At 66.2% G+C, this 13,748-nt stretch overlaps 1 protein-coding gene across 34 annotated transcripts in view; it reads left to right on the top strand.

Moving 5' to 3' along the window:
• The window catches only part of LOC117644419 (RNA binding protein fox-1 homolog 3-like), a 177,527-nt gene that overhangs the window by 87,432 nt on the left and 76,347 nt on the right, over nucleotides 1–13,748 (top strand). For 5 of the 34 annotated variants that reach the window (XM_034383901.1, XM_034383900.1, XM_034383896.1 and 2 more), the window contains exon 1: nucleotides 1,491–1,826. The exons of the other annotated variants lie outside the window; for them this stretch is intronic. In XM_034383901.1, the coding sequence (XP_034239792.1) occupies nucleotides 1,815–1,826 (12 nt within the window). In that variant the 5' untranslated portion in view covers nucleotides 1,491–1,814. Of the gene's footprint in view, nucleotides 1–1,490; nucleotides 1,827–13,748 lie in introns of those variants that run through there. 34 annotated transcript variants of the gene reach the window in all.

Raw genomic sequence — 13,748 nt, 5'->3', positions numbered from 1 at the left:
CTTGGAGGTCTTCCCACTCAACAGGCGGCGTGCCTACGGCAAGGCCTACGGCCTCCCTGGGCGGCGTGCGCGGCGCCCGGCGCGCGGACAGGTGTGCTTGACCACCTCAACGTTAAGCGCCCGCTAAGCGCCCGCTAAGCGCCCGCTAAGCGCCCGCTAAGCGCCCGCTAAGCGGTCGTCGGGCGCGGGGCGTCGCCGCGGCGTCCCGTTTAGCGCGCCGTCGCTAACAGTGAGGGACCACGCGTCACGGCACGCTTAACTAATTGCCGCCGTGGGCCTCGTTTGTTGTTGTTGTTGTTGTTTGTTTTCGCTTCGCGGAACGGACCCGAATGATGCCATCGGCCGCTCCGCCGGGAATACAATACAGCACACTTTTCCTGAAACTTTAAGTCGTTGCTCCGAGTTTCGAGGCAATCCTGCGGGGCCCCCGTCCGTTCGGAGAAGCGCGCCGCGCGCTGCCAACTTTTTTCAAATCTCCCGCCAGTCGCGGCGCGGCGCACGGCATGGTTGCGGCCGCCGCCGCTAGATGGCGCCTCCGTCTGCGTCGTCCCCGCGCTCCCGCAGCGTACCGCAGCACCGCAGCACCGCAGCGCGGCGAGAGGGCCGACGCGCCTCGGCGTCGTTGGCGCGGTTTGGAGGAAGGGAGCGTCCGTAAACTGAGCGGCGCACAGTGGGCCAGTGGACCGGCGGCGGCGGCCGAAATCCCGGACGCGTTTTGAGCTCTGGTGTCGCTGAATAGGACTCGAACCAAACGTGTGACCCCACCAATGGATTGCTCTCCGAACGAGGAATCCATTGGTGGGGTCACACGTTCGGTTCGAGCCCCGCTTAGCGACTCTGGAGCTCAAAACGCGTCTAGTGTTTTGACCGCCTCCACCGTTCTTCTTGCCCACTGTGTGGCGGTTGGGGGACTCACGGGCTTCTTTTCCGGGGGTCACTGTGCAGCTTGTTAGGCGCGCCCCGGCCCGGGTTTGCCGCCTCGGTTGCCCTGCCTCGCCCCGGCCGGAGAGACTGGAGGAACCGACGGCCGCCCGGCTGCGTCTTGAATCGCCAAAGCAAGATCCTCTAAGTCAATTAGCCAAGTTTCAAGAGCCTCTTTTGTTTGCGAGCAGCCTGTCCACCCCGTGGGCCGTGGACCGCCCCGTGGACCTCTCCGCTGCCGGTGGGCCCGTTGGGCCCGGTGGGCTCTCCCTCTAGGCCACAAGGGAAGGGGCGTTGTGACGAGCCGAGCCGAGCCGGGGTAGATCCGCCCCTCGCACTGCTGCCCCCGGCCCCGCAGCGGCCCCGCCGGCCCGCTGGCCCCGGCAGCCTACGGCAGCCCTGGCCGGAGAGGGCAGGCAATCCCGCAGCCATGCCGCGCCGAGCGTAGCCTAGCGTAGCCGAGCCGCCGCCCGAAGGGGCCCGAAGCTGTTCGGCTCGCCTCGGCTCGGCTCCCTCGGCCGCTCGGCTCGACTCTCTCGGCTCGGCTCGGCTCGTCAGTCAGTAGCAACTCGACCGAGCAGCGGGGAGGGCGTACTGCAGAGCCGCGCGTTCCGCCAAGTTCGACGTCCCTAGACGCCCTGCGCTAGACCGCGCTAGACGCTTTGCGCTTTGCGAGCCGCGCGTACGCGAGTGCAGTGTGTTGTGCTTGGTGTTGGTACACTGGAATACTGAGGCAGAAGAGCAGACCGCGCGCGCCGCTTGGATTGGATTTCCACCGCGAGCGCACCCGACGCAGCACGCAGCCAGCCGGCAGCGGAATTTTATGTTCTAACAGTCCCACAAAAGCTTCCAAACTGTGGGGGTCAGGAGCCTTTTTTCTTCCTCCTCAAGGGATGTATTACCCTGTAAGTATCTCTGCCGGCGCGTCTCGGAAGCGAGGCGCGGTGAGGTTAGGACGGACGGAGAGAGCGTATCCTTGGCGGCGTATCCTTGATCCTGGCTCCAGCGGCACGCTCCAGCTGCCGTGTGTACGGTCGCCCCGCGCCGCCCCGCGCCGCCCCGCGCCGCCCCGCCACGACCCACGAGGCGTCCCTCGGCGCGCACGGCGCGCACGGCGCTCTCGGCCTCGTTGGTGTCGGACGCGTGCTTCGCCGTGCTTCCATGTTACTGTGTCACGGAAGAACAAGCGACGCGCGGAATGGCACACTGGAAGAGGCGCTGGAAATGCGCCTCGCCGCAAGCTGGCTGGAGAAACGACGCACTTTGTCGCTGCGCTTACGCCTCTTGGACTGCCGAAGTGGAGGGAGCCTCAATGACGCCGAAATGCGTCTTGGCGGCCGCTAGTCCGTCGACCTCGAGGCAGTCTCACAGTGGGCCAGAAGACCGGTGGAGGCGGCCAAAACCCAGGACGCGACCCCACCAAACGATTGCTCTCCGAACGAGCAATCCATTGGTGGGGTCACACGCTCGGTTCGAGTCCTGTTTAGCGACTCTGGAGCTCAAAACGCGTCTAGAGTTTTGGCCGCCTCCACCGGTCTTCTGATCCACTGTGCAGTGTGCCTTTCGCCGGCCACTTTGGCAGTGGTGACGCGAGCGACTGGACTCCAGGCAATGGAGCGTGCGAGCACTGTACGACGCTCCAGTGGCCGGCAATGGAAAGTATCGCACCGCCTCGCGTGACAACGTGACGCAAGCGTGACGGGTGTCACGCTGTCACAGTGTGACGGCCACGCGGTGGAGTGGGCGGCGGCGGTCTGTGTTTGGTTCGGAGGGCGCAACGTCGACGCGGAGGGGGAGCTTGAAGCGGTTGGAGTAAGCTAAACCGGGTGCTGCAGGGCTTGCCAGGCTAGGCTCGGCCGCGGCCTGCACGGCCTCGGCCACATTCCAGACAATGTGCGGATTGAGGATTCTCGTTGCGCGGCGTGGCGCGGCGTGGCGGCGCGCTGCGGCAGCTGTCTGGTTTTTCGAGTGTAGCCGAGAGGGCGGGGCGCGGCGGCGAGGGGAAGGGAGGGGAGGGGACCCTTGCCTGCCAGCCTTTGGAAACCCCAGCAGCCGTCGAGCCGCAGCCCAGCCCGCCTCGGCCGAGCGAGGCTCCCCATCTTCGACTTGGCCTGCTTCGCCATGCCTTGCTGCAGAGCAGGCAGCAGCAGGCCAGACCAGTACAGTCCCGGCTGCAAGTGCGGGGCCACCGCGCAGCGCGCGGCAAGCTGTGTGTTCATTCACGCGGGGTCTCGGACCATGACGGCGAGCTGGCCGGGCCCCGGGGCGGCCTCCTCTGACGGCCACCCCTGAGGTGGACGTGGCGGAGTGGTGCCGGACAGTGAAGATCCCCGATTGTCCGTCTTGGAGCCCCTCGCGAGGGCCTCGCCAGAGAAAGCGCTGCTGGTGGAGGAGACGACGGCGGCCTTGGCGAGCCGGAGCACTATCGCGCAGCCTGCCGGCCCTGCAGGCCGACTCGGAAAGGTGCTGTCTCTCTCGCACCCACCAGGGACGCCCCGTGAGTGCGGGAGAGACAGAGCGACGAAAGCGACTCTCGGAATGAGTCTGCTGCTGCGGACGGCAATAGCCCAGCCCCCGGTATCGCGGTATCGCGATGCTGCTGTCGTGATGCTGCTGAACCCCGACGGGACCGCCTCCGCTATCGGCGGGCTGCTGGATGGCTGCTCGGTCCGTGGGAAGTGCGGCCGGACAGGCCGGACAGACGGGCTGGCAGCCACCCACTCGCACTTACGGTGCGCTTACAGAGTCTTACAGACGTTTGCAGGCCATTACAGTGGCGTGCGGGCCTAATTGAGCGTCTGCTCGCGCGGCCGGCCCGAGCTGGCAGCCACGGCCTAGAGAGTGCACCGCGCCGAGCCGCCCCGCCGGGGCTGGCAGCCCAGCCGTGTTTTTGTTTGCAGCGTCAACACCGCGTTGTAGGCCCGGAATCGGGTTCGACAACGCGAGCGAGATAACCAGGCTGGTACTGCTACCGGCTGCCAGACAAGGATAGCTAGACGAGGCGCCCTCGCGGTGACTCAGAAGGAAAGCGGGATTCCTGCTGACGGATTTCCGAAATGGGCGCGGTGCTTTCGGGTCGACGCCGCGGGACCCTTATGAGCTGCAGAGCGGCGCGGCTCCGATCCAGCTGGTTATCTATCTCTCCCCTCCCTCTCCTCCAGCACTCGTTTTGTTTTCGCCGGTGGCTCCCGGACTGGCGACCTGCTTGGTCTTCTTCCGCGTGTGTCGCCGCTGGCCGGGTCGCCCGGGCCGAGGTCGAAGTCGCACTGTTCATTATTTCGACATTACGGGCTGGGTGCGAGAGAGACAGAGCGACGAAGACGACGTCTGGAGACGAGCGCGATGACGCCGCCTGGTGGTGGTGGTGGCGAGTGGACGCGCCGCGATGTGATGACGCCGCGGGCCGCGGGACGGCTTTGGTGATTTGGCGGCCGCGTCGCCGCCGTGGTCGCCGCCTTGCGCAACACCTTGTTGTGGTGCCGGCGCGTGCTGGCGGCACCGCGAGGCCCTCACCGCCACCCGAATTCCAGAACCGCTTGATTCGCCCGGAAGCACCGGCCGGGAGCTAAACGGGACGCGAACCGAACGTGTGATCCCACGATCCCACCAATGGATTGCTCTCCGGACGAGGAATCCATTGGTGGGGTCACTCGCTCGGTTCGAGTCCTGTTTAGCGATTCTGGAGCTCACAACGCGTCTAGAGTGCCGTCGCGTCGGGCTTGTAACGCTCGCCGAGATATCCGCGTGGGGCGTCTTTTTCAGCGTGTGGTGGCTCGGGCCCCGCCGGGCCTCTCCCCCGCTGCCGCGCCACTGGTCCTGGCAGGCTGGCAGGCTTCACAGTGGCGGTCCGATCCGTGCCCCAACACACCACCGTGTTGCCGCGTGTGTGCACGTGCGATCCGAAAATGTGTTGTTGTCTGGGCGGGCCGCGTGCGGGGCGTCGCGCGGAGCACAGCGCCGAAGCCGAAGACCCGAAGGACACGCCGCGTAGCCGCGTCGACCCGAACACCCGAACGGAACCGACATCGCCGCCCTGCGTACGGCGCATCGTACCGCCCGCCACAGTGGCGCGGCACGGCCGGCAGTGTCCCGTTGCTTTCGGGTTTTGTCACTCGGCTGCATTAGAACTGCTTATCGGGCCGTGACGTCATCGCTCTCGGAAGGATATCGGCGACCTTTGTGCTGTCGTGTCTCCAGTCGGCCTGCCGGACGGACGGACGGACGGACAGACAGACAGACAGACAGACAGACAGACAGACAGACAGACAGACGGGCTCGGCCAGCAGATTGTGCGGTACAGTCCGGAGCCGCACGCTCGGCAGACAGAAGCAGATGACCCGGCGGAGGAAACTCTTGACGCGCTTTGGACTCTGAAGTCCACGGAATCAAACGCATATCAACGGTTCCTCGTTCGAAGGGCAATCGATTGATGGCCCGTCTGAGAACCGAGGAGGGGGGACAACTCCCCACATTCAACGCACTAAATGCGGCCGCATTGCCGGTTTTACCGCGTCGGCGGGGACCGTCCCGGACCGTCCCGGTGGCGTCTGATGGGGTGGCGATGGCGGCGGCGGATGGCTCTCCGTGTCGCCGGGCCATGCCGGGCTTACGACGCACTTGCTGTAAAAACGCGCTGCATAACTCCGCGGCCGTCGGGACGACACGGTAAAGACGTCGAGAGACGAAAGGCCAGGCTGCGGTCCTTCGGGTCCTTCGGACCCGAACCGAACGTGTGACCCCGACAATGGATTGCTCTCCGAACGAGGAATCCGTTGGTGGGGTCACGCGCTCGGTTCGAGTCCCGTTTAGCGGCTCTGCAGCAGCTCAAATCGCGTCTAGAGTTTTGGCCGCCTCTGCCGGTCTTCTGGCCCACTGTGCGCATGACGTTCTGTCGATCCTGGTCCCCTCCCCCCTTCCCCCCTGCAGCAGTGCAGTGCGCCTGCAGCATCTCAAGCAGCCCTGCGACACGGCGGACGCTGCGGACGCGGTGGAGCCAGTGCAGTGTGCATGCGGAGTGCTTTGCCAAAAATGCTGCACTTTACAGCGATGAAAGCGCTGTTCTCTCGCTCTGTCTCTCTCGCACCTATACGGGACGCCCCGTGAGTGCGAGAGAGACAGAGCGACGACTCTCGGAATCGGTCTGCTGGCGGCGGTGAAATGAAGAGCAGGGCGTCGCCAAGTGGGTCACGACTTTGCGTGCGCATCTGTCGCTCCAGCGCCGTGTAGCGATAGCGCAACTGGAGCGGCTGGAGCGGACACGCGGACATTCCGGGAAAGTCTCTCTCTGGAAGCGAAGCGAAGCCAGCGGCCGCTTGGTTCATGACCGTGTCGCGACCCTGCCGACAGACACAATCGTGTCGCTGTGTGTGTGTGTGTGAAGGCGCTCCTACACGTGTGTGTGTGAATGTGTGCAGCGTTGTGCATTCACTGCTCGCATTATTGGGAGAAAGTGACCTAGGGGACCGTGCCTAAGGCCGGCGGCCCGCGGCGGGGCGTGGACACTTGGCCGCTTGGATTTCAATGTGGACCGCGCCGCGGCGGGGGCCGTCGCCGAGCGTGTTGGTGTCCGACTGTCGGTCGCGGCCCGGCGGCGACACGCGGCGACGGGGAGGCGAGGCACTGAGAAGACTGAGACACTGAAACCGCGCCGCTTGGCCACGCCTTGCCACGCCTTGCCACGCCTTGCCTTGGCTTTGCCGTCGAGCCTCGCCCCGCCTCGCCCCGCCTCGCCCCGCCTCGCGTCGCCTCGCGCTCCCCCATCTGGCAACGCCGAGGCCAGCGCCGCCAGCGCCGCCGGGGGTGGCGTTCTATTTTAGTGACGGCCCCGTTGTGTGCCGCGGCTGTCTGGACCCGGCGGGCCAAGGGCAGGGGCGCGGCGGGGCGAGGCGGGGCGGGGCGGGGCGGGGCGCGGGGGCAGCCCCCCGGAACCCCTTTTTGCTCGGAATGCCTCCTCTGTTTGTCAGTGCGTGGCACCAGTGCGGCCACATGTGTTCCAGATGCCCCACCCCGCCACGCCACGCCACGCCTCGCCTCGCCTCGGCAGAGTCTGCCCGGCGACACGGCCGACACGGCCACCCTCTCTCAGCTCATTCACCTTGGGGCGGTGGACGGCGTGGCGTCGCTGGCCGGCACTTGTTACGATAATCCGCCCGCTTGCAGTGCGCCGGACACCTTAAGACACTCGTTACACTGTAAAAGTGCGGCCGAAATGGAACTCGGAAACCGAGTCAATTTTGGTTTAGGCGCGGCCCCCGCCTGCTTTCATAGTAATCCGGCCTGTGTGTGCGTCCCAGTGTCCCAGTCCCAGTGTGCTGGTGTCCCAGGTGGCGGACACGACTGCCATTCGCAGATTCGCAGAATGAGAGAAGTTGAATGCTCGTCCATTGTAACAGTCACTGCCTTTTCTTCCCGCGTCGGAACTTGGAACGCGTCCTACTGCTTGGCAGTCCTGCCGCTGGCAGCCCCGCCACCGGCTTCAGAGCGAGGGACTCTTGCTACGCCTCACAGTCCCTTCTGTCCCACTGTGCGCCTTGCTACGCCGATGCTCGCGCTCGCACCACGCCCTGGCTGATGCTGGCTGATGCCTGGCCAGCAGGTTCCACGCGGTGTGCCTACGGTGTGCCACCGCCCGGACCGGGTCCTGCGGTCCTGCTTTCTGGTCAGACGGGACCCGCGACCGCCGCGGCGTCGAACCCGGTTGGATCAGCGCGAGTCGCGGGGGGACCCAGGGGGACCCGCGGGGGAACCGGGTACTGGAGGCTGGGCCCGGACCGGCTGGAGATACACAGCGAGGCGATGAGTAGGGTTCGGGAATGGATGAATACGAATCACTGTTTGGCTCTGCCTCTCCGCGGCCTTTTGTTTTTGTTGTGTTTTCTTTCGGTTTTTGTTTCCCTCGCCGCTCGCTCGGGGACGGCCCTCCCCCCGGATTGCCCTCTCGTTGGCCAATGCCTGAAGGGACCGCGCGATAGTGGCGCCCTGGGATGGCCGCGGTCGCGAATGTAATTAGAAAATTACGGTGGGGTGGGGACTGCCTGGGAGTGTTGGCTCGCTGGCGCCACGGCGCCGCACCGCGCCGCACCGCGCGCCACTCGGGTTGCACGGTATTGTATAACTGTGGGCGCTACACCGGGGACGCCAACACCTGCCCCAGGGCGGCTGGCTGGCTGGCTGGCTGACACGGCGAACGACGTTTTGGATTTTAGAAGTTCCCACCACACCTTGAAACACCTTTCCCGTTTGACTGGTTCGCCCCCATACAAGTGTACTCCACCCGTCCGTTGTTGTCAGTTTTTGTGCGTTTGGTTGGCGTGCGCGCGGGGCGTGGGGCTTGGGGCGCGCCCGGTTTGCGGCGGGGCTGTTTTGTTTGTCCCCGGGGGACGGGGCTGACGGGGCGGACAGGCCGGGCTGGCGGTGACCAACGCCCCCACCTGCACCGCGGCCTGCAGCGCGACCCGCACGGCCCCCAATCGGGGTGGCGGCCAGTGCAGTGCAAATGCACTTGCGGTGGCGCGACCTCTCCCTCGAGGCCGCCGAGGCCCTGATGCTGATGGCGCCACGCGCTGGGGAGCGGCTTGCTGGGATCAAATTTTGTAGCGCGCAGGTTTTGTTCTTTTTTTCGGGCCGGTGGCGACGACGGGACGCGAACCCGGGCCGTAGTCGCATTCGGAACTGACAGGCGGCGTCGCGTCAGCACTGTAATCGCCGCGGCATTAGCGCCACCTCCCCCACGCCCCGCTAGCCGCCACACATGTCTCGGGGTTGACGGGGGCCTTAGCTCGCCCGCCGAGCTCTCTCGTGATCCCGAGGCACGGCCGCCACGGCCGCCACGGCCGTCACGGGGTGGAACTTGATGGAACAATGTAATCAGCCCCACCTTGGCGCACCGCGCGGCGCGGCGTGCAGTGTGCCGCCCGGGATGGGGTAAGCGGGTAATCCAATCCCGGGCGGGTAATTTTGAAGGGGTCGCGCTGGAAGAGGCAAAAAGAGGCCGGCCGAGGCTGTGGCGGGTTCAAAGGGGTGGGGGGCAGTTCGGCAAAGTCGCGCCGCGTTCGCCGTTCCAGGAATTCCAGGCATTCCCGGAACTGCCCGCAGGGAACGCCCCAGGGAACGCCCCAGGCCGGCCGGCAAGTCGCGTCGATGATGGCAGCCGATGGCATCGGAGTCTGGACAACCTGGGCAGCGGCAGGGCCTCGTTGGAGAGGAGGGTGTGCGTCCTCGCGCGGCCGCAGAGAGGCCCAGCAGTGTCCCGCCAGCTCGTAGAGAGGAGCCTCGTGGAGAGCCTCGTGGAGAGCCTCGTGGAGAGGCCCAGCAAGCAGTGTCCGGCCTGCACTTAGAGAGCCTCTTGGAGAGCCTCGTGGAGAGACTCATGGCTCCGGGCTTTCTCCGTCCCGTTGCGTTATGGCGTTGCCGGCGTTGCGCCACGATGTGATAAAACGAAAACGAGTGTCCCGGCGGTTCCGCCTGCTTCGCGGTGCTTCGCGTTTGGCTGCCGTGGCCAATGCAGCGAATGCAGGCGAGGAGCTCGGCAAGGACAATGCAAGTCGCGCTGCTGGAGTGCCGGACAGGCGTCCGCAGTGGACCACCGCGGCGTGGGAGGGAGGAGGCCGTTGCGTCATCTGGGCCAATCCACGCCGAACGGACCAGATGCCGGCGATAACGTCGTCTGCGGCCTCTGCCCCGTGGCGCAGTGGTCAGCGCGCCCGCGCCCGGAGCCGGGGGTCGCGGGTTCGAATCTCGAAAATCCGCGCTGCGCGTTTGATGGCGGTCGCGCGGCGTTGCGTGGCGGTTCGCAGTGAGCAAAGGTGTGGGTTTCAAAGTGACTACCCTCCCTCCCCTCCCCTTCCCCCTGTGCGTCGCGCTTGGCTGCCTGCCTGGCTGCCTGCCTGGCTGCCTGCCTGGCTGCCTGCCTGGCTGGCTGCTGGAGGGGATTCGTGTCGCTCCGTGTCGCGGCCAGCGCGGAGTGTCCGCACTTCGTCCTGGCCCTGGCACTTGTGGGTGTGGACGGCGCCCCGATCCGGCCCCCGGGGCTGTCTGGACCACTGTCGCCAAAACACGCGAGGCACACACGCCGTGGCCGAGGCCAGCTCGCCAGGCAAATCTTCCCACGATGCACCAGTGTCGAAAAGGGGCTGCCTGGGCAGTGCTAGCCTGGAGGGCATCCTGAGGTAGGCAGTTGAAGACTGCCGTGGGAAGGGTTGCCTACTTCAAGCGTCCTTTGATTCGGCTTTCCCTGCCGCACCTGTCTTGATCCCCGGGACCCCCCGCGGCCCCGCCAATGGCCCCGCGTGGCCCCGCCGGCCCCGCCACGCGCACGGCCGCGGCTCGGCTCCGCGGCACCGCACTGGCAGCAAGACAAGACAAGCCGGGCTGGGCCTGGCTGGGCTGGGCCGGGCAGGCTGGACTTGCTCTGGTCTCGCTGTGGCACACTTTCTCACTGGTCTGCAGGCAGGCAGGCACGGCCCGCCACGGCATGACTTGCCTCCTCGGCTCGCTCAGCCCGCTCGGAACCTGTTCGGCTCGGCTTCGGCGGCCGCTTCGGCTTCGCGTCTCGGCTGAGCCCTCTCGGTTTAGGCCCCTCGCCGGGCCGCGACGGGCCGCGACGGGCCGCACCGCGACGGGCTGGTCGGTGCGGTATTCGACGTGCCCCCGGAAACGGGACGGTCGTGTGTTTGATAAACAGGACACGCGGCCGCGGTGGCCAAGTGACTCCCAAGTCGCTGGCGTCACTAGACAGCACAGGACGGCGCGTACACCGAGACAAACTCGAAGCGAATCAATTTCGGCAGCCACATCGACCGTTCTATTGTAACCACAGAAACGACTCTCATTTCCTGAATCGGGAATTACAGTGCGCACGACGGTGTGCGGTGTGGTCATCGGTGACGGTGACGCCGCATGCCACCGAGAGATGTGATCGGGTCTTTACCACGGTCTGCCGGGCGATGGTACTCTACGGTCGGCCGGGGCCAAAGTTCTAGACGCGACTTGAGCTCCAGTCGCTAAATGGGACTCGAACCGAACGTGTGAGCCCACCAATGGATTGCTCTCCAAACGAGGAATCCATTGGTGGGGTCACACGTTCGGTTCGAGTCCTGTTTAGCGACTCTGGAGCTCAAAACGCGTCCGGGATTTTGACCGCCTCCACCGGTCTTCTGGCCCGCTGTGAGGCCTGTGGCTGCCCAGCCTATGCAAATGCACCTGTCCACCGGGCAGCCAGGCGGCGAGGCGCGAGGCGAGGCGGCTAGGCTCGGCCAGCCCGCTGACCTTTAGCTAATGGTGCACGCGGTGCGCTGCTGTCGCTGCTGCCCGCCGGGATCCAGGATCATCGCATTATTCCCGTTCACGGCCGACTTTCACGCATCGTTATGAAACAGCCTGCCGCCGGGGGACATGCTGGAGGCGCTGGAGGACGACGGCGCGGGTCCAGACTGAAAATTCACAGTGGTGTGATGCGTTCACCGCGGCGCTGTCACCGCGGCGTGGTGGTGTGGCTGCCCGCTGTGAAAACACACCGCAGCCTCGCCCCGCGTCGCGCACGGCTTTGGCTCGGGTTCAAATCCAGTTTCTAGGTCTAGCCTTTTTATTTGCCCGTCTCTCTCGGTCTCTCGCTCGCTCTCGTCGTGGGCCGGGGCGCACCGCAGTTTGTGCAAGGCGTTCTTAATTACTAGGACGGTCAGTCAGGATCACGTGTGGTCTGGCGCGGTATGTAGAGCACGGGGCGGGGCGTGGCGGGGTGGGGCGCGGTGTGACTGCTGCGGCTAGAAGTCGACGGAGGAGCGGATTCGAGCCGGTTGACTTTGGGGAGTCGGCCTCGGCCGCCTCGGCCCTTTGCTGTAAAAGCGACTGGTTGGTTGGGTGAGCGGCTCAGGCTCAATTTACGTCCTCGAAAAAAGGCAGGCTACTTGGTCGAAAACACTGCCGCAGTGTCTCGCTGGTAGAAATCGGTGCTGGTCTAACGTGCTGTGAGTGCTGACGATTTCCTTTTCTCTGTTGCAGGTAAGTACTCGCGGCCGTGCGTTGCTGCCCGTAAGTCATTACTCAGTGCGCCGGCGACGACGAGGAGGCCGTCCTGGCGGCGGCCGAGGCCCCCGGCATGACCGTTTACCTCGCCGTGCCGCCGTGCTGCGAGAGTTCCCTTTCCCTTCGCTCGGACCAGCAGGACCTTTCGCCCTACTGCCCAATTCGGGAGCCCCTGTCCCAGCGAGAGCATCCACGGCACGCCCATAACCGTCATCGGCGCGGTGCGGGCCGAGGTCGGCCCGGCCGTGCCCTCTCGGCCACCTCCCCGCGTCCCCATCGGCCTCCTTGACGTCGCCGTGGGCGACGACGAGGGCGCACAGTGGGCCAGAAGACCGGCGGAGGTGGCCCAAATCCCGGTCTTCTGGCCCACTGTGGGTCGTCGGCGTCCTTTCCCCCAATGTCTCTCTCGGCAAACTCATCGGCGGCGTTGCCGCGTCCTCCGTTTCCCGCCAAAACCGCGCCGCCGGGGCCGTGCGTGAGGGTCGCACCGGAACAACAACAACAACAACAACAACATGATCGCGGCCGGCACGCTGGCCCCGCCCCGAGGAGCCAAGTGGCAGCGTAATTTCCGCTCCCTCGATCGACTTTATTTCGTCGTTGTTCGTAGTGCAGTTCGAAACAAGGCGGCGCGTGAGCCGCGCGCTGCGAGTGCGGCGCGCGGCGCCCCTCCCGCGGGGAGCGGCACGGCAGTGTAGCGGGGCGGCCCCGCGTGTCCGCCTTGGCCTTTGGATAGACCCCGAGGGACGGCGGCGCGGGGATGCGCTGTCTCCCTCCCCCAGGGCCTCGTCCGCCTCCCCGGCCTCCCTTATTGGGCCCCCGAAGGTCCTGGCGGTGTCCTGCCGGTCCTGAAGGGCAAGTAGGTCACGGCCTTGGGCGGCGCCGCGTCCTCGCGGTGCCTCGCGTCGCCTCGCGGCGGCTGCACGTCCCACTGTGGGCCAGAAGACCGGAGGAGGCGGCCGAAACTCTTGCTTTGTCGTCCTGCCCGGGGTGGGGGAATGATTGCAGAGATCAAGGCCTTCGGTTGCCCCTTTGCGATGATCGGCGGGGGCGGGAGCGCGCCTGGACCAGGCAGGCCGTATGTTGTTGTTTCCGAGCTCGCGGTGGACGGTCGACGGCGCGACATTGTGCCAGACCCTCCGTGTTTCTGAAAGCCTGGCGGTGCTTCTCTCTCGCTCGCGGCGTGCAGTGTGCCAAGCAGCGCAAGCAGCGCCACGCCGCGCGGTTCGTTGACTCGTTGACTGCCGGCCTTGGGTCCGCCACGCCGCGCCACGCCGCCGTGGGGCCCGCGGGGGACTCGGCGGGGTGCCGCGGCCGGGGTGCGGGGGCCGCACAGCGCGCAGCCATGGCACAGCCCCGGCACAGCCCCGCGGCCCCACTTCGTGCGACATCGGCCCGCCTCCCCGGCGACCCCGTGAACCCCGTTAGGCCCCCGGCAGCCCTCGCCGGTCCGAAATCGGAAATCGCTCAGCGTGGGGAAGGGAAGAAATAGGAAGAACCCCCTCTCGGAGAGACTCCGCCGGCGACAAGTCAGGTGGCGCGTGCTGCTCCGGCCCGCCGGGCCGTGAGTGCGAGAGAGACAGAGCGGAATGGCAGCGGGGTGCATTGCGGTGCATTGCCGGGCCGGACGTTCGCCACTTTGATGACGCCGATGTCGTTCCGTTCGTTTCCATGCTCATTAGCAGTGGGGCGGCAATGGCTTTCCAATCTGGCGGCAACGCACGCGTGCTGCTGGCGACAACGCCCCGCCCCGCCCCGCCCCGCCGCGTTGGAGCCGATCCAGTCGCAGCAGGGCTCCTCATCCA

This window comes from Thrips palmi, unplaced genomic scaffold, assembly GCF_012932325.1.
Source record: "Thrips palmi isolate BJ-2018 unplaced genomic scaffold, TpBJ-2018v1 HiC_scaffold_18, whole genome shotgun sequence".
NCBI classification, from domain to species: Eukaryota; Metazoa; Arthropoda; class Insecta; order Thysanoptera; family Thripidae; genus Thrips; species Thrips palmi.
Note: the sequence above shows the minus strand (reverse complement) of the source record. Positions and strands in the feature narration are given on the sequence as shown.